Raw genomic sequence first — 20,698 nt, 5'->3', positions numbered from 1 at the left:
GGCACTGTCGGAAGGCGGAACACCTCAATCCCCCTGTACCAGGAGTCTGACTCTCCCGCGTTCTGGTAGTCTCTTCTGATCCGCCATTTTACAGGGGTACTGTGTGTCTCCCGCGCTGCCGGTAGTCTCTTCTGATCCCCCATTTTACAGGGGTACTGTGTGTCTCCTGCGCTGCCGGTAGTCTCTTCTGATCCACCATTTTACAGGGGTACTGTGTGTCTCCTGCGCTGCCGGTAGTCTCTTCTGATCCGCCATTTTACAGGGGTACTGTGTGTCTCCCGCGTTCTGGTAGTCTCTTCTGATCCACCATTTTACAGGGGTACTGTGTGTCTCCCGCGTTCCGGTAGTCTCTTCTGATCTGCCATTTTACAGGGGTACTGTGTGTCTCCCACGCTGCCGGTAGTCTCTTCTGATCCCCCATTTTACAGGGGTACTGTGTGTCTCCCACGCTGCCGGTAGTCTCTTCTGATCCCCCATTTTACAGGGGTACCGTGTGTCTCCCGCGTTCCGGTAGTCTCTTCTGATCCCCCATTTTACAGGGGTACCGTGTGTCTCCCGCGTTCCGGTAGTCTCTTCTGATCCGCCATTTTACAGGGGTACTGTGTGTCTCCCGCGTTCTGGTAGTCTCTTCTGATCCCCCATTTTACAGGGGTACTGTGTGTCTCCCGCGTTCTGGTAGTCTCTTCTGATCCCCCATTTTACAGGGGTACTGTGTGTCTCCCGCGTTCCGGTAGTCTCTTCTGATCCACCATTTCACAGGGGTACTGTGTGTCTCCCACGCTGCCGGTAGTCTCTTCTGATCCCCCATTTTACAGGGGTACCGTGTGTCTCCCGCGTTCCGGTAGTCTCTTCTGATCCGCCATTTTACAGGGGTACTGTGTGTCTCCCGCGTTCTGGTAGTCTCTTCTGATCCCCCATTTTACAGGGGTACTGTGTGTCTCCCGCGTTCTGGTAGTCTCTTCTGATCCCCCATTTTACAGGGGTACTGTGTGTCTCCCGCGTTCCGGTAGTCTCTTCTGATCCACCATTTCACAGGGGTACTGTGTGTCTCCCACGCTGCTGGTAGTCTCTTCTGATCCCCCATTTTACAGGGGTACTGTGTGTCTCCCGCGCTGCCGGTAGTCTCTTCTGATCCGCCATGTTACAGGGGTACTGTGTGTCTCCTGCGCTGCCGGTAGTCTCTTCTGATCCGCCATTTTACAGGGGTACTGTGTGTCTCCTGCGCTGCCGGTAGTCTCTTCTGATCCACCATTTTACAGGGGTACTGTGTGTCTCCCGTGCTGCCGGTAGTCTCTTCTGATCCACCATTTCACAGGGGTACTGTGTGTCTCCCGCGCTGCTGGTAGTCTCTTCTGATCCACCATTTCACAGGGGTACTGTGTGTCTCCCGCGCTGCTGGTAGTCTCTTCTGATCCACCATTTTACAGGGGTACTGTGTGTCTCCCGCGCTGCTGGTAGTCTCTTCTGATCCACCATTTCACAGGGGTACTGTGTGTCTCCCGCGCTGCTGGTAGTCTCTTCTGATCCACCATTTCACAGGGGTACTGTGTGTCTCCCGCGCTGCTGGTAGTCTCTTCTGATCCACCATTTCACAGGGGTACTGTGTGTCTCCCGCGTTCCGGCTGTCTCTTCTGATCCCCCATTTTACAGCGGTACTGTGTGTCTCCCGCGCTGCCGGTAGTCTCTTCTGATCCCCCATTTTACAGGGGTACTGTGTGTCTCCCGCGCTGCCGGTAGTCTCTTCTGATCCACCATTTCACAGGGGTACTGTGTGTCTCCCGCGCTGCTGGTAGTCTCTTCTGATCCCCCATTTTACAGGGGTACTGTGTGTCTCCCGCGCTGCCGGTAGTCTCTTCTGATCCGCCATTTTTCAGGGGTACTGTGTGTCTCCCGCGCTGCCGGTAGTCTCTTCTGATCCGCCATTTTACAGGGGTACTGTGTGTCTCCCGCGCTGCTGGTAGTCTCTTCTGATCCCCCATTTTACAGGGGTACTGTGTGTCTCCCGCGCTGCCGGTAGTCTCTTCTGATCCACCATTTCACAGGGGTACTGTGTGTCTCCCGCGCTGCTGGTAGTCTCTTCTGATCCCCCATTTTACAGGGGTACTGTGTGTCTCCCGCGCTGCCGGTAGTCTCTTCTGATCCGCCATTTTACAGGGGTACTGTGTGTCTCCCACGCTGCCGGTAGTCTCTTCTGATCCACCATTTTACAGGGGTACTGTGTGTCTCCCGCGCTGCCGGTAGTCTCTTCTGATCCGCCATTTTACAGGGGTACTGTGTGTCTCCCGCGCTGCTGGTAGTCATTGCACTGCATTGCCCTCAACTGGCAGTACTGTGCTTAATCAAGCATCTTCCACCATCCATTTAACACAACATGCTGTAGGTGAGTACCCAATTACTGTATACTGCACATTTCTTGATTTTTTTTATTTTTCTTGGTTAAAAATAGCCTCTCAGTCATCCGGAATTTTTGATCAACCAGCAACATGCCGGGCCCGTCGGAGTCAGATACCAGATACCAAAGAGTTTCCTGTAATGGGAAAAGGACTGCAGAGAAGCACTGGGCTGTTACCAAGGACGAGGGGTTAGTTACGAAGAGAGACTCGGGCAGTTGGAGCCGAGAGGTTCAGGCTAGACCTGATGCAAGTCTTCAAGATGATAAAAGGGTGATGATGGCGATAGATGGTTGCATTGGTTGACGAGAGGGCACAAATGAAAGATAATCGAAAAGAGTTGAAGGAGAGGTTAGAGTGTGGTGCCACAAAATGATTGTTGGAAAAAAGTCCCGAGAAAGGGAGGAGAAGCTGCTTGAAACAGAGGAATGGTGAAGGGCATGGGGGGGGGGGGGAGAATGGGATTAGACTGGGGAGCTCATGCAGGACTCGATGGGCCGAACGGCTTGTTGCCGTGCTGTAACGTGACTGTACCGACCCACTCACCTGCTGTAAGCTGAGGAGGAGTGTCTTGGCGCACTCAACTTTATCAACCTGCCGCGCTTTGCCCAACATCTCCTTGATTATGTCACCATAGTCACCGTAGTACTGGAATGAAGAGGACAGAGAGCTCAGTACCTCACCCAGGGCAACACACCCGGGGCAACACACACACACCTCCAGTACAATGCACACCGCAAACCCCCCGGACCCCCATACCCTGCCCACTCTCCCCCCGGACCCCCATACCCTGCCCACTCTCCCCCCGGACCCCCCACACCCTGCCCACTCTCCCCCCCGGACCCCCACACCCTGCCCACTCTCCCCCCGGACCCCCACACCCTGCCCACTCTCCCCCCGGACCCCCACACCCTGCCCACTCTCCCCCCGGACCCCCACACCCTGCCCACTCTCTTCCCGGACCCCCACACCCTGCCCACTCTCCCCCCGGACCCCCATACCCTGCCCACCCTCCCCCCGGACCCCCATACCCTGCCCACTCTCCCCGGTCCCCCATACCCTGCCCACTCTCCCCCCTGGACCCCCATACCCTGCCCCACTCCCCCCCGGACCCCCACACCCTGCCCACTCACCCCCCAGACCCCCACACCCAGCCCACTCTCCCCCCGGACCCCCATACCCTGCCCACTCTCCCCCCGGACCCCCACACCCTGCCCACTCACCCCCCAGACCCCCACACCCAGCCCACTCTCCCCCCGGACCCCCACACCCTGCCCACTCTCCCCCCGGTCCCCCATACCCTGCCCACTCTCCCCCCGGTCCCCCATACCCTGCCCACTCACCCCCCGGACCCCCATACCCTGCCCACTCTCCCCCCGGACCCCCATACCCTGCCCACTCTCCCCCCGGACCCCCATACCCTGCCCACCCTCCCCCCGGACCCCCATACCCTGCCCACTCTCCCCCCGGACCCCCATACCCTGCCCACTCTCCCCCTGGACCCCCATACCCTGCCCACTCCTCCCTGGACTCCCATACAATGCCCTTCCCAAATACAGAACCCCTGAACGGCACCAGGAGTGGGAACACTGGCCAGCTTCACCCCCCCCTGACCCCAGGGTCCTGAGGCAAGTCTGCACTCTGCCCCAGTTCAGCTCACAGTACAGGCAGTGCGAGTCACAGACAGCAGGTAGAGCAGGAACCTGCTGCTCCCTGTCTGCCCCCGCGGGGAGCTCGAGCGAGCTGCTTACTGCCTCACGGGTGTGGAGGGAGGCCTGGAGAGCAGGGCCTGCCTGGACTGTGTACAGACAGATTCACTACATAAGCTTTAACTCACCATGATGTTTACTTCGTGTGAATGAACTGGGGCAGCTATTAACACAGCCCGATATCTGCAGACCCCTCATCTGTACAGACTGGCCCCTCCCACAATAATCCCTGACGACACCTCCTTCTCCGCCCCCACCCAAGTAAAGACCAGCCCCATCCTCAATAATCCCTGACAACTCCACGTTCCTTCCCCCCACCGCCCCCCAGTAAAGACCAGCCCCTCCCTCAATAATCCGACAACTCCACGTTCCTTCCCCCCACCCCCCCAGTAAAGACCAGCCCCTCCCTCAATAATCCCTGACAACTCCACGTTCCTTCCCCCCACCCCCCCAGTAAAGACCAGCCCCTCCCTCAATAATCCGACAACTCCACGTTCCTTCCCCCCACCCCCCCCAGTAAAGACCAGCCCCTCCCTCAATAATCCCCGACAACTCCACGTTCCTTCCCCCCACCCCCCCAGTAAAGACCAGCCCCTCCCTCAATAATCCCTGACAACTCCACGTTCCTTCCCCCCACCCCCCCAGTAAAGACCAGCCCCTCCCTCAATAATCCCTGACAACTCCACGTTCCTTCCCCCCACCGCCCCCAGTAAAGACCAGCCCCTCCCTCAATAATCCCCGACAACTCCACGTTCCTTCCCCCCACCCCCCCAGTAAAGACCAGCCCCTCCCTCAATAATCCCTGACAACTCCACGTTCCTCCCCCCCCCCAGTAAAGACCAGCCCTTCCCTCAATAATCCCTGACAACTCCACGTTCCTTCCCCCCACCCCAGTAAAGACCAGCCCCTCCCTCAATAATCCCTGACAACTCCACGTTCCTTCCCCCCACCCCAGTAAAGACCAGCCCCTCCCTCAATAATCCCTGACAACTCCACGTTCCTTCCCCCCCCCAGTAAAGACCAGCCCCTCCCTCAATAATCCCTGACAACTCCACGTTCCTTCCCCCCCCCCAGTAAAGACCAGCCCCTCCCTCAATAATCCCTGACAACTCCACGTTCCTTCCCCCCACCCCCCCAGTAAAGACCAGCCCCTCCCTCAATAATCCCTGACAACTCCACGTTCCTTCCCCCCACCCCCCCCCAGTAAAGACCAGCCCCTCCCTCAATAATCCCCGACAACTCCACGTTCCTTCCCCCCACCCCCCCCAGTAAAGACCAGCCCCTCCCTCAATAATCCCTGACAACTCCACGTTCCTTCCCCCCACCCCCCCAGTAAAGACCAGCCCCTCCCTCAATAATCCCTGACAACTCCACGTTCCTTCCCCCCACCCCCCCCAGTAAAGACCAGCCCCTCCCTCAATAATCCCTGACAACTCCACGTTCCTTCCCCCCACCCCCCCCAGTAAAGACCAGCCCCTCCCTCAATAATCCCTGACAACTCCACGTTCCTTCCCCCCACCGCCCCCCAGTAAAGACCAGCCCCTCCCTCAATAATCCCTGACAACAACAGAAAATGCTGGAAAAACTCAGCAGGCCAGGCAACATCCGTGGAGAGAGAAACAGAGTTAACGTTTCGGGTCAGAACTGAGAAAAAAAAGCAGGCAATGAAACAGATGAAAAAGCAAGTTGGGGGCTGGGAAATGGGGGAGGGGATGAAAGAACAAAGGGGAAGGTCAGTGAGGGGTCACGAGACATTACGAGATATTCAAGGCGAGACGAGATGGTAATAGGACAGATTAAGAAACAAAAGCTGGCTCTAGATGAAGTGTGAAACGCGCTGGCAGAGTGAGAGACAGCTGCCCTGTGGGAGAGAGAGAAAGGAAAAGGCACAAACCAAAAGTGTGGATAAAAAATATATCAATATGAGAGGGGGCGAGGTTATGACCTGAAATTGTTGAACTCGATATTGAGTCCGGAATGCCTAATCGGAAGATGAGGTGCTGTTCCTCGAGTTTACGTTGAGCTTCCATGGAACAATGCAAGAGGCCGCGGACGGTGAGGTCCGAGTGTGAATGGAGCGGTGAATTAAAGTGACAGGTGACCGGGAGCTCGGGGTCACCCTTACGGACTGAACGGAGGTGTTCCACAAAGCGGTCACCCAATCTGCGTTTGGTCTCCCCAGTGTAGAGGAGACCACATCGTGAGCAGCGAATACAGTATACTAGATTGCAAGAAGTACAAGTAAATCGCTGTTTCGCCTGGAACGGGTGATTGGGACCCTGGACAGTGGGAACGGGGGAGCTACTGTTACCTCACTATTCAAAAAAGGTGGTAGAGAGAAAACGGGGAATTATAGACCGGTAAGCCTGACATCGGTAGTGGGGAAAATGCTAGAGTCCATTATAAAAGATGTAATAGCAGAGCACTTGGAAAACAGTGACAGGATCGGACAAAGTCAACATGGATTTACAAAAGGTAAATCATGCATGACTAATCTACTGGAATTTTTTGAGGATGTAACTGGTAGAATAAATAAAGGAGAACCAGTGGATGTGGTGTATTTGGACTTTCAGAAGGCTTTCGATAAGGTCCCGCATAAGAGATTAGTGTGTAAAGTTAATGCACATGGGATTGGGGGTAAGGTACCGTCTTGGATAGAGAACTGGTTGGCAGATAGAAAGCAAAGAGTTGGATTAAACGGGTCTTTTTCCGAGTGGCAGGCAGTGACTAGTGGGGTACCGCAAGGATCAGTCCCAGGACCCCAGCTATTCACAATATATATTAATGATCTAGACGAGGGAACTAGATGTAATATCTCCAAGTTTGCAGACGACACAAAGCTGGGTGGGCGTGTGTGCTGTGAGGAGGATGCCAAGAAACTCCAGTATGATTTGGACAGGTTGGGTGATTGGGCAGATGCAATATAATGTGGATAAATGCGAGGTTATCCACTTTGGTGGCAAAAACAGGAAGGCAGATTATCTGAACGGCAATAGATTGGGAGAAGGGGGAAGTGCAACGAGACCTGGGTGTCCTTGTGCACCAGTCGCTGAAGGTAAGCATGCAGGTGCAGCAGGCGGTTAAGAAGGCAAATGGTTTGTTGGCCTTCGTAGCGAGAGGGTTCGAGTACAGGAACAATGATGTCTTGCTGCAGTTGTACAGGGCCTTGGTGAGACCACATCTTGAGTATTGTGTGCAGTTTTGGTCGCCTTATCTGAGGAAGGAGTGCAGCGAAGATTCACCAGACTGATACCTGGGATGGCAGGAATAACGTATGAGGAGAAATTGGGTCGATTGGGCTTATACTCGCTGGAGTTTAGAAGACTGAGAGGGGGTCTCATTGAAACTTACAAAATTCTAACAGGACTAGACAGACTAGATGCAGGAAGGATGTTCCCGATGGTCGGGGAGTCCAGAACCAGGGGTCACAGTCTAAGGATAAGGGGTAAGCCATTTAGGACTGAAATGAGAAGGAATTTCTTCACCCAGAGAGTGGTGAACCTGTGGAATTCTCTACCACAGAGGGCAGTTGAGGCCAATTCATTAAATATATTCAAGAAGGAGTTAGATATATTTCTTAAGGCTAAAGGGATCAAGGGATATGGGGAGAAAGCAGGGACAGGGTACTGAGTTAGAATGATCAGCCATGATCTCATTGAATGGCGGAGCAGGCTCGAGGGGCCAAATGGCCTACTCCAGCTCCTATCTTCTATGTTTCTATGTATAAGGGCAGGTGTTGCATCTCCTGTGCTTGCACAGGAAGGTGCCGGGCGAAGGGGAAGGGGTGCTGGGGGTGATAGAGGAGTCGACTAGGGTGTCTCGGAGGGAGCAGTCCCTACGGAATGCTGAAAGGGGAGGTGAGGGAATGTTTTTGGTGATGGGATCACGTTGGAGGTGGCGGAAATGGCGGAGGATGATGTGTTGAATGTGGAGGCTGGTGGGGTGAAAGATGAGGACAAGGGGAACTCCATCGTGGTTCCGGGAGGGTGGGCAGTGGTGAGGGCAGAAGTGCGGGAGATAGAACGGACACGGTCGAGGGCCGGGTCAACCACTGCAGAGGGGAATCCTCGGTTGAGGAAAAAGGAAGACATGTCAGAAGCACCGGTATGGAAGGTGGCATCGTCAGAGCAGATGCGACGGAGACGGAGCAACTGGGAGAATGGAATAGACTCCTTACCGGAGGCGGGGTGGGAGGAAGTGTAGTCCATGTAGCTGTGGGAATCAGTGGGCTTGCAGTAAAACTGCAACTCCACATTCCTCCCTCCCCCCGAGTAAAGACCAGTCCCTCCCTCAATAATCCCCGACAACTCCACGTTCCTCCCTCCCCCCCAGTACAGGCCAGCCCCTCAATAATCCCTGACAACTCCACCTTCCTCCCTCCCCCCCAGTACAGGCCAGCCCCTCCCTCAATAATCCCTGACAACTCCACCTTCCTCCCTCCACCCCAGTACAGGCCAGCCCCTCCCTCAATAATCCCCGACAACTCCACCTTCCTCCCTCCCCCCCCAGTACAGGCCAGCCCCTCCCTCAATAATCCCTGACAACTCCACCTTCCTCCCTCCACCCCAGTACAGGCCAGCCCCTCCCTCAATAATCCCCGACAACTCCACCTTCCTCCCTCCCCCCCCAGTACAGGCCAGCCCCTCCCTCAATAATCCCTGACAACTCCACCTTCCTCCCTCCCCCCCAGTACAGGCCAGCCCCTCAATAATCCCTGACAACTCCACCTTCCTCCCTCCCCCCCAGTACAGGCCAGCCCCTCAATAATCCCCGACAACTCCACGTTCCTCCCTCCACCCCAGTACAGGCCAGCCCCTCCCTCAATAATCCCCGACAACTCCACCTTCCTCCCTCCCCCCCAGTACAGGCCAGCCCCTCCCTCAATAATCCCTGACAACTCCACGTTCCCCCCTGCCCTCTGATTGCAGTCTCCAGCTGGTGAACAAGCCCAGTCTGTGACTCTCAGGCTTGCTCGGGGGTGGGAGTCCAGGTTCTTTCTCCCCCACCCAACCCAGGGGTACTGAGGCTAATTGTGGGCCCCGCTGGATGCTGGCTGAGTAAAGGTCCCTGACGGTCCACTCTGCGACCTGTCACGCTGCAGGAGCCGGTGTGTGTATACCCAGTCCACTACCAGAGGGAGCACTCGCTCCTGGGTGAACCACCAGTGGACTTGTTCAAACACCTGCAGTCGGTGTGGATCAGCACAGCCCCGACCTTCCTGTAGATTATCAAACACCTACAGTCGGTGTGGATCAGCACAGCCTCTACCTTCCTGTAGATTATCAAACACCTACAGTCAGTGTGGATCAGCACAGCCCCGACCTTCCTGTAGATTATCAAACACCTACAGTCGGTGTGGATCAGCACAGCCTCTACCTTCCTGTAGATTATCAAACACCTACAGTCGGTGTGGATCAGCACAGCTCCTACCTTCCTGTAGATTATCAAACACCTACAGTCGGTGTGGATCAGCACAGCCTCTACCTTCCTGTAGATTATCAAACACCTACAGTCGGTGTGGATCAGCACAGCCTCTACCTTCCTGTAGATTATCAAACACCTACAGTCGGTGTGGATCAGCACAGCTCCTACCTTCCTGTAGATTATCAAACACCTACAGTCGGTGTGGATCAGCACAGCTCCTACCTTCCTGTAGATTATCAGACACCTACAGTCGGTGTGGATCAGCACAGCCCCGACCTTCCTGTAGATTATCAAACACCTACAGTCGGTGTGGATCAGCACAGCCCCGACCTTCCTGTAGATGATCAAACACCTACAGTCGGTGTGGATCAGCACAGCTCCTACCTTCCTGTAGATTATCAAACACCTACAGTCGGTGTGGATCAGCACAGCCTCTACCTTCCTGTAGATTATCAAACACCTACAGTCAGTGTGGATCAGCACAGCTCCGACCTTCCTGTAGATTATCAAACACCTACAGTCGGTGTGGATCAGCACAGCCTCTACCTTCCTGTAGATTATCAAACACCTACAGTCAGTGTGGATCAGCACAGCCCCGACCTTCCTGTAGATTATCAAACACCTACAGTCGGTGTGGATCAGCACAGCCCCGACCTTCCTGTAGATTATCAAACACCTACAGTCGGTGTGGATCAGCACAGCTCCTACCTTCCTGTAGATTATCAAACACCTACACACAGTGTGGATCAGCACAGCCTCTACCTTCCTGTAGATTATCAAACACCTACAGTCAGTGTGGATCAGCACAGCTCCGACCTTCCTGTAGATTATCAAACACCTACAGTCGGTGTGGATCAGCACAGCCTCTACCTTCCTGTAGATTATCAAACGCCTACAGTCAGTGTGGATCAGCACAGCCTCTACCTTCCTGTAGATTATCAAACACCTACAGTCGGTGTGGATCAGCACAGCTCCTACCTTCCTGTAGATTATCAAACACCTACAGTCGGTGTGGATCAGCACAGCCTCTACCTTCCTGTAGATTATCAAACACCTACAGTCGGTGTGGATCAGCACAGCCCCGACCTTCCTGTAGATTATCAAACACCTACAGTCAGTGTGGATCAGCACAGCCTCTACCTTCCTGTAGATTATCAAACACCTACAGTCGGTGTGGATCAGCACAGCCTCTACCTTCCTGTAGATTATCAAACACCTACAGTCGGTGTGGATCAGCACAGCTCCTACCTTCCTGTAGATTATCAAACACCTACAGTCGGTGTGGATCAGCACAGCCTCTACCTTCCTGTAGATTATCAAACACCTACAGTCGGTGTGGATCAGCACAGCCCCGACCTTCCTGTAGATTATCAAACACCTACAGTCAGTGTGGATCAGCACAGCCTCTACCTTCCTGTAGATTATCAAACACCTACAGTCGGTGTGGATCAGCACAGCCCCGACCTTCCTGTAGATTATCAAACACCTACAGTCGGTGTGGATCAGCACAGCCTCTACCTTCCTGTAATTATCAAACACCTACAGTCGGTGTGGATCAGCACAGCCTCTACCTTCCTGTAGATTATCAAACACCTACAGTCAGTGTGGATCAGCACAGCCTCTACCTTCCTGTAGATTATCAAACACCTACAGTCGGTGTGGATCAGCACAGCCTCTACCTTCCTGTAATTATCAAACACCTACAGTCGGTGTGGATCAGCACAGCCTCTACCTTCCTGTAGATTATCAAACACCTACAGTCAGTGTGGATCAGCACAGCCTCTACCTTCCTGTAGATTATCAAACACCTACAGTCGGTGTGGATCAGCACAGCCTCTACCTTCCTGTAGATTATCAAACACCTACAGTCAGTGTGGATCAGCACAGCCTCTACCTTCCTGTAGATTATCAAACACCTACAGTCGGTGTGGATCAGCACAGCCTCTACCTTCCTGTAGATTATCAAACACCTACAGTCAGTGTGGATCAGCACAGCCTCTACCTTCCTGTAATTATCAAACACCTACAGTCGGTGTGGATCAGCACAGCCTCTACCTTCCTGTAGATTATCAAACACCTACAGTCAGTGTGGATCAGCACAGCCTCTACCTTCCTGTAATTATCAAACACCTACAGTCAGTGTGGATCAGCACAGCCTCTACCTTCCTGTAGATTATCAAACACCTACAGTCGGTGTGGATCAGCACAGCCTCTACCTTCCTGTAGATTATCAAACACCTACAGTCGGTGTGGATCAGCACAGCCTCTACCTTCCTGTAGATTATCAAACACCTACAGTCGGTGTGGATCAGCACAGCCTCTACCTTCCTGTAGATTATCAAACACCTACAGTCGGTGTGGATCAGCACAGCTCCTACCTTCCTGTAGATTATCAAACACCTACAGTCGGTGTGGATCAGCACAGCCTCTACCTTCCTGTAGATTATCAAACACCTACAGTCGGTGTGGATCAGCACAGCCTCTACCTTCCTGTAGATTATCAAACACCTACAGTCGGTGTGGATCAGCACAGCCTCTACCTTCCTGTAGATTATCAAACACCTACAGTCAGTGTGGATCAGCACAGCCCCGACCTTCCTGTAGATTATCAAACACCTACAGTCGGTGTGGATCAGCACAGCCTCTACCTTCCTGTAGATTATCAAACACCTACAGTCGGTGTGGATCAGCACAGCCTCTACCTTCCTGTAGATTATCAAACACCTACAGTCGGTGTGGATCAGCACAGCCTCTACCTTCCTGTAGATTATCAAACACCTACAGTCAGTGTGGATCAGCACAGCCTCTACCTTCCTGTAGATTATCAAACACCTACAGTCGGTGTGGATCAGCACAGCCTCTACCTTCCTGTAGATTATCAAACACCTACACACAGTGTGGATCAGCACAGCTCCTACCTTCATATAGTGTTTGAAGATGTCAGCCGCAGCCCTCAGGTCCACCATGTTGTAGATAATGAGTTTGCAGAACCCAGCCAGGAAACACCGCCTCTTGTGCAGCATCTCAATCTTCAACGTTTCATCTAAACCCAAAGACACCAAGACTAAAGTTAAACCAGACCCACACTTGAGTCCCACAACACAGCACAATAAAGCAGCGAAATCAGTATTTGTAGGGAAATGGTGTTGGGGAAATTGACGGGATTGGAGGCCGATAAATCCCCAGGGCCTGATAATCTACATCCTAGGGTACTTAAGGAAGTGGCCTAGATATAGTAGATGCATTGCTGGTCATCTTCCAAAATTCTATAGACTCTGGAACAGTTCCCATGGATTGGAGGGTAGCTAATGTTAGCCCACTATTTAAAAAAGGTGGGAGAGAGAAAACGGGGAATTATAGACCAGTAAGCCTGACATCGGTAGTGGGGAAAATGCTAGAGTCCATTATAAAAGATGTAATAGCAGAGTACTTGGAAAACAGTGATAGGATCGGACAAAGTCAACATGGATTTACAAAAGGTAAATTGTGCTTGACTAATCGACTGGAATTTTTTGAGGATGTAACTGGTAGAATAGATAAGGGAGAACCAGTGGATGTGGTGTATTTGGACTTTCAGAAGGCTTTCGATAAGCTCCCGCATAAGAGATTAGCGTGTAAAGTTAAGGCACATGGGATTGGGGGTAAGGTACTGACTTGGATAGAGAACTGGTTGGCGGACAGGAAGCAAAGAGTTGGAATAAATGGCTCTTTTTCCGAGTGGCAGGCATTGACTAGTGGGGTACCGCAAGGATCGGTCCTTGGACCCCAGCTATTCACAATATATATTAATGATCTAGATGAGGGAACTAAATGTAATATCTCCAAATTTGCAGACGACACAAAGCTGGGTGGGAGGGTAAGCTGTGAGGAGGATGTTGTGAAACTCCAGTACGATTTGGACAGGTTGGGTGATGGGCAGATGCATGGCAGATGCAGTATAATGTGGATAAATGCGAGGTTATCCACTTTGGTGGCAAAAACAGGAATGCAGATTATTATCTGAACGGCAATAGATTGGGAGATGGGGAAGTGCAACGAGACCTGGGTGTCCTTGTGCACCAGTCGCTGAAAGTAAGCATGCAGGTGCAGCAGGCGGTTAAGAAGGCAAATGGCATGTTGGCCTTCGTAGCGAGAGGATTCGAGTACAGGAGCAAGGATGTCTTGCTGCAGTTGTTCAGGGCCTTGGTGAGACCACATCTTGAGTATTGTGTGCAGTTTTGGTCGCCTTATCTGAGGAAGGATGTTCCTGGCATGGAGGCAGTGCAGCGAAGATTCACCAGACTGATACCTGGGATGGCAGGAATGACGTATGAGGAGAAATTGGGTCGATTGGGCTTATACTCGCTGGAGTTTAGAAGAATGAGAGGGGATCTCATTGAAACTTATAAAATTCTGACAGGACTGGACAGACTAGATGCAGGAAGGATGTTTCCGATGGTCGGGGAGTCCAGAACCAGGGGTCACAGTCTAAAGATAAGGGGTAGGCCTTTTAGGACAGAAATAAGGAATTTCTTCACCCAGAGGGTGGTGAACCTGTGGAATTCTCTACCACAGAAGGCCAATTCATTAAATATATTCAAGAAGGAGTTAGATATATTTCTTAAGGCTAAAGGGATCAAGGGATATGGGGAGAAGGCAAGGACAGGGTACTGAGTTTAGATGATCAGCCATGATCTCATTGAATGGCAGAGCAGACTCGAGGGGCCGAATGGCCGACTCCTGCTCCTATCTTCTATGTTTCTATGAATTAAAGCTAAACGAGGCCGGGGGAGTAAGTCCCACAAAAGTACACAGGGAGACGGGGAAGGGGAGCGAGGGGGGGGGGAACACGAAGGGGGGCACGCGGAGGGGGGCAACGCGGAGGGGGGCGGGGGGGAACGCGGAGGGGGGCGGGGGGGAACGCGGAGGGGGGCGGGGGGGGGAACACGGAGGGGGGCGGGGGGGGAACACGGAGGGGGGCGGGGGGGGGGGAACACGGAGGGACACACGGGGGGCGAAGGGCAAAGGCCATAGGGTGTGCGGGGCAGAGGCCGGGAGGGGTGATGAGTGTACCGCGTAGCCTAGTGAAGGGCAGTTGGAGTCTCTCCTCACCATCTCCGTCCTCCTCCAATTCCACAAACACGTGGTCCATGACGAAGCTCAGCAGCTCAGACTCCAGTGAAAGGTCCGCAGAGAACACCAGGGGCTGCAGCTCTTCGTGACCATCCCGCGTCATCTGTGAGCTGAAGATCACCAGCAGGTCACACAGCAGGGTGAAGGACTGCGGCAGATTGAGACAGGACCATCAGCAGCCGAGAAACGGAGCTAAACCTCAATCAGTGCTCTGTACGCACCAGAGCCATCACACTGTAACCAGAGACACTGAGCTCACCCCAGTACGCAGTGACTCTTGGGGTACAGTCCCACAGCTCTGAGCTCCCCCAGTACACACTGGCTCTTGGGGTACAGTCCCACAGCTCTGAGCTCCCCCAGTACACACTGACTCTTGGGGTACAGTCGCACATCTCTGAGCTCCCCCAGTACACACTGACTCTTGGGGTACAGTCCCACAGCTCTGAGCTCCCCCAATACACACTGACTCTTGGGGTACAGTCGCACATCTCTGAGCTCCCCCAGTACACACTGACTCTTGGGGTACAGTCCCACAGCTCTGAGCTCCCCCAGTACACACTGACTCTCGTGGTACAGTCCCACAGCTCTGAGCTCCCCCAGTACACACTGACTCTCGTGGTACAGTCCCACAGCTCTGAGCTCCCCCAGTACACACTGACTCTTGGGGTACAGTCCCACAGCTCTGAGCTCCCCCAATACACACTGACTCTTGGGGTACAGTCCCACAGCTCTGAGCTCCCCCAGTACACACTGACTCTTGGGGTACAGTCGCACATCTCTGAGCTCCCCCAGTACACACTGACTCTCGGGGTACAGTCCCACAGCTCTGAGCTCCCCCAGTACACACTGACTCTTTGGGGTGTAGTCCCACAGCTGTGCGCCGCTTCACCACCCCACCCACCCCACGGTACGCTCTGACTCTTGGGGTCTTCGAGGCCCGGTCGGTTTGTGGGAGGCAGTCGGGGTTTGTGGGTGGGTCAGGGGTCGGGCGTCACTCCGCACGCTCTCCCTCGCGCTCACTGACCTGCTCTCTCACTCTGGTGCTGATGTTGGACAGTCCTTGCTGACACACTGTGAAGACTGCACTGCGTTGTTTTCTCAGTCGGACGAGCTGCTCCTGCGGACGGCAGCAAGTGCACATTAAATGGCGATACTAATCCGATCTCTCCCCCACCCCCATTCCTGCACAGCTCCCTCCCCGGCTCACCCAGGCCCCCAGTGCGGCCAACTGTCCCTGCTACTGCAGACCGCCCCGTGGCATTGCTTGCGTGCAGCAGGGGTGACGGTCGCACGGGTGGGGTCGGGTGAACGGAGGAGCCCGTGCCTCCACCGGCAGCACTTGGAAAAAGGACAGATGTGCTCAGACAGTGAAGACTTTGTTAGTGATTTCTGGAAAATAAACCTACAGATAGACCAGTCACAAATAACTCACTATGATCAGTAGGGTAGTTGCATTAACTGGGGCACAATTAGTGACATTCGGCCTATCGAAGGCTCCTCGGGTGAAGTTTAAAAGTTCATGTTTTAAATTGCTTTGATGTACTTGCATAAAAAAATCGGCAGAAACTTTAATGGGTGTAGGGGCGGGGTTTATAAACAGCCCTCTGGCACCTTATGTGAATGGCCAGACTCGCTGTCAATCATAAAATGTCCCAGCACGTTGTGCCTTCCCCTTTATTCATCCTGAAACTCCCCCGCCAAAACAAAGGTGGGAAGGGCTTGCTGTGACTGGTGCTGCCTGATTGCTGCCCGTCAAAGTATCAGCAGAGGGTGAAAATATAGGCAATATATAGGATGGCTTACTACAGTTGTACAGGGCCTTGGTGAGACCACACCTGGAGTACTGTGTGCAGTTTTGCTCTCCTTAGCTAAGAAAGGATATACTTCCCATAGAGGGAGTGCAGCGAAGGTTCACCAGACTGATTCCTGGGGTGGCAGGACTGTTGTATGAGGAGAGATTGGGTCGACTAGGCCTGTATTCACTAGAGTTTAGAAGAATGAGAGGGGATCTCATTGAAACGTATAAAATTCTGACAGGGCTAGACAGACTGGATGCAGGGAGAATGTTTCCCCTGGCTGGGGGGTCTAGAACGAGGGGTCACAGTCTCAGGATACGGGGTAGGACATTTCGGACTGAGATGAGGGGAAATCTCTTCACTCAGAGGGTGGTGAACCTGTGGAATTCTCTACCACAGAAGGCTGTGGAGGCCAAGTCACTGAATATATTTAAGGAGGAGATAGTTAGATTTCTAGACGCAAAAGGCATCATGGGGTATGGGGAGAGAGCGGGAATATGGTATTGAGATAGAGGATCAGCCGTGATCATATTGAATGACGGAGCAGACTCAAAGGGCCGAATGGCCTACTCCTGCTCCCATTTTTTCTATGTTTCTATGCAACAATACTCTGGGGAAAGCTTTGAAATCAAGCTCCAGTGAGTCCCAATACAGGAGCTGGTCCTGGACAACCAACACTGACCAGGGACCAGCAACACTGTGCGGGCTGCTCCAGGAACACGCACTGTACTCTCGAGCATTTACTGGGATGTTTTTAGTAGCTGGTGACACACGGTGCTTTTCCACCAAGTTATTTCAGCAGTGTCAGTTACTTGACAGGATGGGCGGGGGAATGGAACAATCAGATTGGTCAGTTTCAGCGGCAGACTGGTTGCTCAATTTAACAGTAAAGCCCACATTTCAATATAGCTGGACAACAGCATGGTCAGGAAGTTGGTTAAAGGACAAGGGGTGGCGTAGAGGGGAATTGATATTTCTGCAGCCTGGAGGGATGTAAACAGTGGTGATCACCCACACCCCCCCGCCCGGGCCTGTGTCTCTCAATATTCATCGGCACTTGGGGCACCAGGTCAAAGGTTACAGCTGATTGACAAGTAGCGAGTGTGGTTCACTAGCGGGGTGGGGAGGCCGGGGTGGGTGGGGTGACTGTGACTTCAGGAGGACACAGACTGACGAGGTTGGGCGGACGGATGGCAGCTGGAATTTCGCCGAAACAAATGTGAAATAATGCAGTTTGTAAAGAGGGGAAAGATACACAAATAGAAGGCAGAACTTTAAAAGGATCGGAGGAGCAGAGAAAAACTGGGGTCCTTCGCGTCAAAACGAAGCAAGTTAAAAGATTGGGTAGAGGGGATCAAAATTATCCGGGGCTTTCGAGGAGCTACAATCAGGAAAACTTATTCCCACTAGTTGGTGAGCCAGTAATTTCAAGAATACACACACATACAGGTGGTTAGGTCATGGAACAGCCAATCAGAGACACAGGGAAAGCAACAGGCCAGAATAGGGAAGTGAATCAATATTTGAAATAGAAACATTGGAAGAGTTTGGGGAAAGTTGATCAGAGTGCCAGCGACGGTGCAATGGCACAATTTAATATCGGAATTAATTGGCAGCACAGCACAGACTCCCCCAGCGATGTAAATCTGAACGTAGCAATATTTACTGGAGGAATTTATTAACGGTTTTCAGAAGGATGTCAGTAATGGAATAGAACACTTTCCCATTTCAGATACCCATCAAACACTCCCAGGGCAGGTACAGCACGGGTCAGATACAGAGTAAAGCTCCCTCTACACTGTCCCATCAACACTCCCAGGGCAGGTACAGCACGGGTCAGATACAGAGTAAATCTCCCTCGACACTGTCCCATCAAACACTCCCAGGGCAGGTACAGCACGGGTTAGATACAGAGTAAAGCTCCCTCTACACTGTCCCATCAAACACTCCCAGGGCAGGTACAGCACGGGTTAGATACTGAGTAAAGCTCCCTCTACACTGCCCCATCAAACACTCCCAGGGCAGGTACAGCACGGGTTAGATACAGAGTAAAGCTCCCTCTACACTGTCCCATCAAACACTCCCAGGGCAGGTACAGCACGGGTTGATACAGAGTAAAGCTCCCTCTACACTGTCCCATCAAACACTCCCAGGGCAGGTACAGTACGGGTTAGATACAGAGTAAAGCTCCCTCTACACTGTCCCCATCAAACACTCCCACCACACAAGGGCTGCCGTTATTACCTTGGTCGCTGGGTACTCTGAGATGATGGCCAGTCCCCAGAGGACATGAAAGTGAACACAAAGCAGCGCTTGAACGATGATCTGGGGAGAGAGACAGAGAAAGAGCATCACCACCAGGCTTTAACAAGATTCGGTCCAACTCAGCCAGCCGGACCCAGAGTGAGAATCAGTCTGCTCCAACAGATAGTGATTTGCAGATTATTTTGGAGGTGTTGGCGTGGAGCACCAGGACTCAGCTGCAAACCACATTCAGCAAACTCCTACATACCCTGCTCCAGCCCTGCCAAATGGGCGTGCAAGGGAACGCTGGGGCTTGTGAGGCATTTGCAGAGTTCTCCCTGGCGGCTGTGACCGCACGCTCAACAGATATGACAAGACTTCACTGAGAGGTGACCAGGGCCCCTCATAATGTGTCAGCCGTGGCTCAGTGGGTACCGCTCTCTCCTCGGAGTCAGAAGGTCGTGAGTTCAAGTCCCGCTCCAGAGACTTGAGCACATAATCCAGGCTGACACTCCCTGTACCAGTCCTGAGGGAGCGCCGCACTGTCGGAGGGGCAGTCCTGAGGGAGCGCCGCACTGTCGGAGGGGCAGTCCTGAGGGAGCGCCGCACTGTCGGAGGGGCAGTACTGAGGGAGCGCCGCACTGTCGGAGGGGCAGTACTGAGGGAGCGCAGTACTGAGGGAGCGCCGCACTGTCGGAGGGGCAGTCCTGAGGGAGCGCCGCACTGTCGGAGGGGCAGTACTGAGGGAGCGCCGCACTGTCGGAGAGGCAGGACTGAGGGAGCGCCGCACTGTCGGAGGGGTAGTACTGAGGGAGCGCCGCACTGTCGGAGGGGCAGGACTGAGGGAGCGCCGCACTGTCGGAGGGGCAGGACTGAGGGAGCGCCGCACTGTCGGAGGGGCAGGACTGAGGGAGCGCCGCACTGTCGGAGGGGCAGGACTGAGGGAGCGCCGCACTGTCGGAGGGGCAGGACTGAGGGAGCGCCGCACTGTCGGAGGGGCAGGACTGAGGGAGCGCCGCACTGTCGGAGGGGCAGGACTGAGGGAGCGCCGCACTGTCGGAGGGGCAGTACTGAGGGAGCGCCGCACTGTCGGAGGGGCAGGACTGAGGGAGCGCCGCACTGTCGGAGGGGCAGGACTGAGGGAGCGCCGCACTGTCGGAGGGGCAGGACTGAGGGAGCGCCGCACTGTCGGAGGGGCAGGACTGAGGGAGCGCCGCACTGTCGGAGGGGCAGGACTGAGGGAGCGCCGCACTGTCGGAGGGGCAGTACTGAGGGAGCGCTGCACTGTCGGAGGTGCAGGACTGAGGGAGCGCCGCACTGTCGGAGGGGCAGGACTGAGGGAGCGCCGCACTGTCGGAGGGGCAGGACTGAGGGAGCGCCGCACTGTCGGAGGGGCAGGACTGAGGGAGCGCTGCACTGTCGGAGGGGCAGTACTGAGGGAGCGCCGCACTGTCGGAGGTGCAGGACTGAGGGAGCGCCGCACTGTCGGAGGGGCAGTACTGAGGGAGCGCCGCACTGTCGGAGGGGCAGTACTGAGGGAGCGCTGCACTGTCGGAGGGGCAGTACTGAGGGAGCGCCGCACTGTCGGAGGGGCAGTACTGAGGGAGCGCCGCACTGTCGGAGGGGCAGGACTGAGGGAGCGCCGCACTGTCGGAGGGGCAGTGCTGAGGGAGAGCCGCACTGTCGGAGGTGCCGTCTTTCAGCTGAGACGATAAACCGAGGTCCCAGCTGCCCATTCAGGTGGATGTAAAAGATGCTGTGGCCACTATTTCGAAGAGGAGCAGGGGAGTTCTCCTGGGTGTCCAAGCCAAATGGACTCTAAAAAGGACTTCATTGGATGTAAAGCTCTTTGGGACATCCAGAGTCTCTCGTTCAGTGTAACAGTGGCGTCGACAGTTATCCATTGTCCATTGATGGTCCCTTGTCGAGCAGAACCTGTACGAAGGGGCAGGGACTCAGAGTCCCTGATATATGTGCTGGGCCCACACTTAGAGTTCATGTCTGATGAACAGCACTTTCGACC

The 20,698-nt window shown here is 54.0% G+C and overlaps 1 protein-coding gene across 1 annotated transcript in view; it reads right to left on the bottom strand.

Moving 5' to 3' along the window:
• Nucleotides 1–2,454: 2,454 nt before the first annotated feature.
• Nucleotides 2,455–20,698, bottom strand: part of LOC147090011 (cohesin subunit SA-1-like) — a 33,775-nt gene continuing 15,531 nt past the window's right edge. The window contains exons 6-11 of the mRNA XM_085977024.1: nt 18,676–18,756; nt 15,660–15,752; nt 14,615–14,783; nt 12,442–12,566; nt 2,920–3,038; nt 2,455–2,527 (exon numbers count right to left, since the gene is read on the bottom strand). Coding sequence (XP_085833150.1) covers nt 2,455–2,527; nt 2,920–3,038; nt 12,442–12,566; nt 14,615–14,783; nt 15,660–15,752; nt 18,676–18,756 — 660 coding nt within the window. The remainder of the gene's footprint in view (nt 2,528–2,919; nt 3,039–12,441; nt 12,567–14,614; nt 14,784–15,659; nt 15,753–18,675; nt 18,757–20,698) is intronic.

Source organism: Somniosus microcephalus, unplaced genomic scaffold (assembly GCF_052327205.1).
Source record: "Somniosus microcephalus isolate GS21.2 unplaced genomic scaffold, FLI_Smic_1.0 unresolved_chr4, whole genome shotgun sequence".
NCBI classification, from domain to species: Eukaryota; Metazoa; Chordata; class Chondrichthyes; order Squaliformes; family Somniosidae; genus Somniosus; species Somniosus microcephalus.
This window is presented reverse-complemented; position numbering and strand designations above follow the sequence as displayed.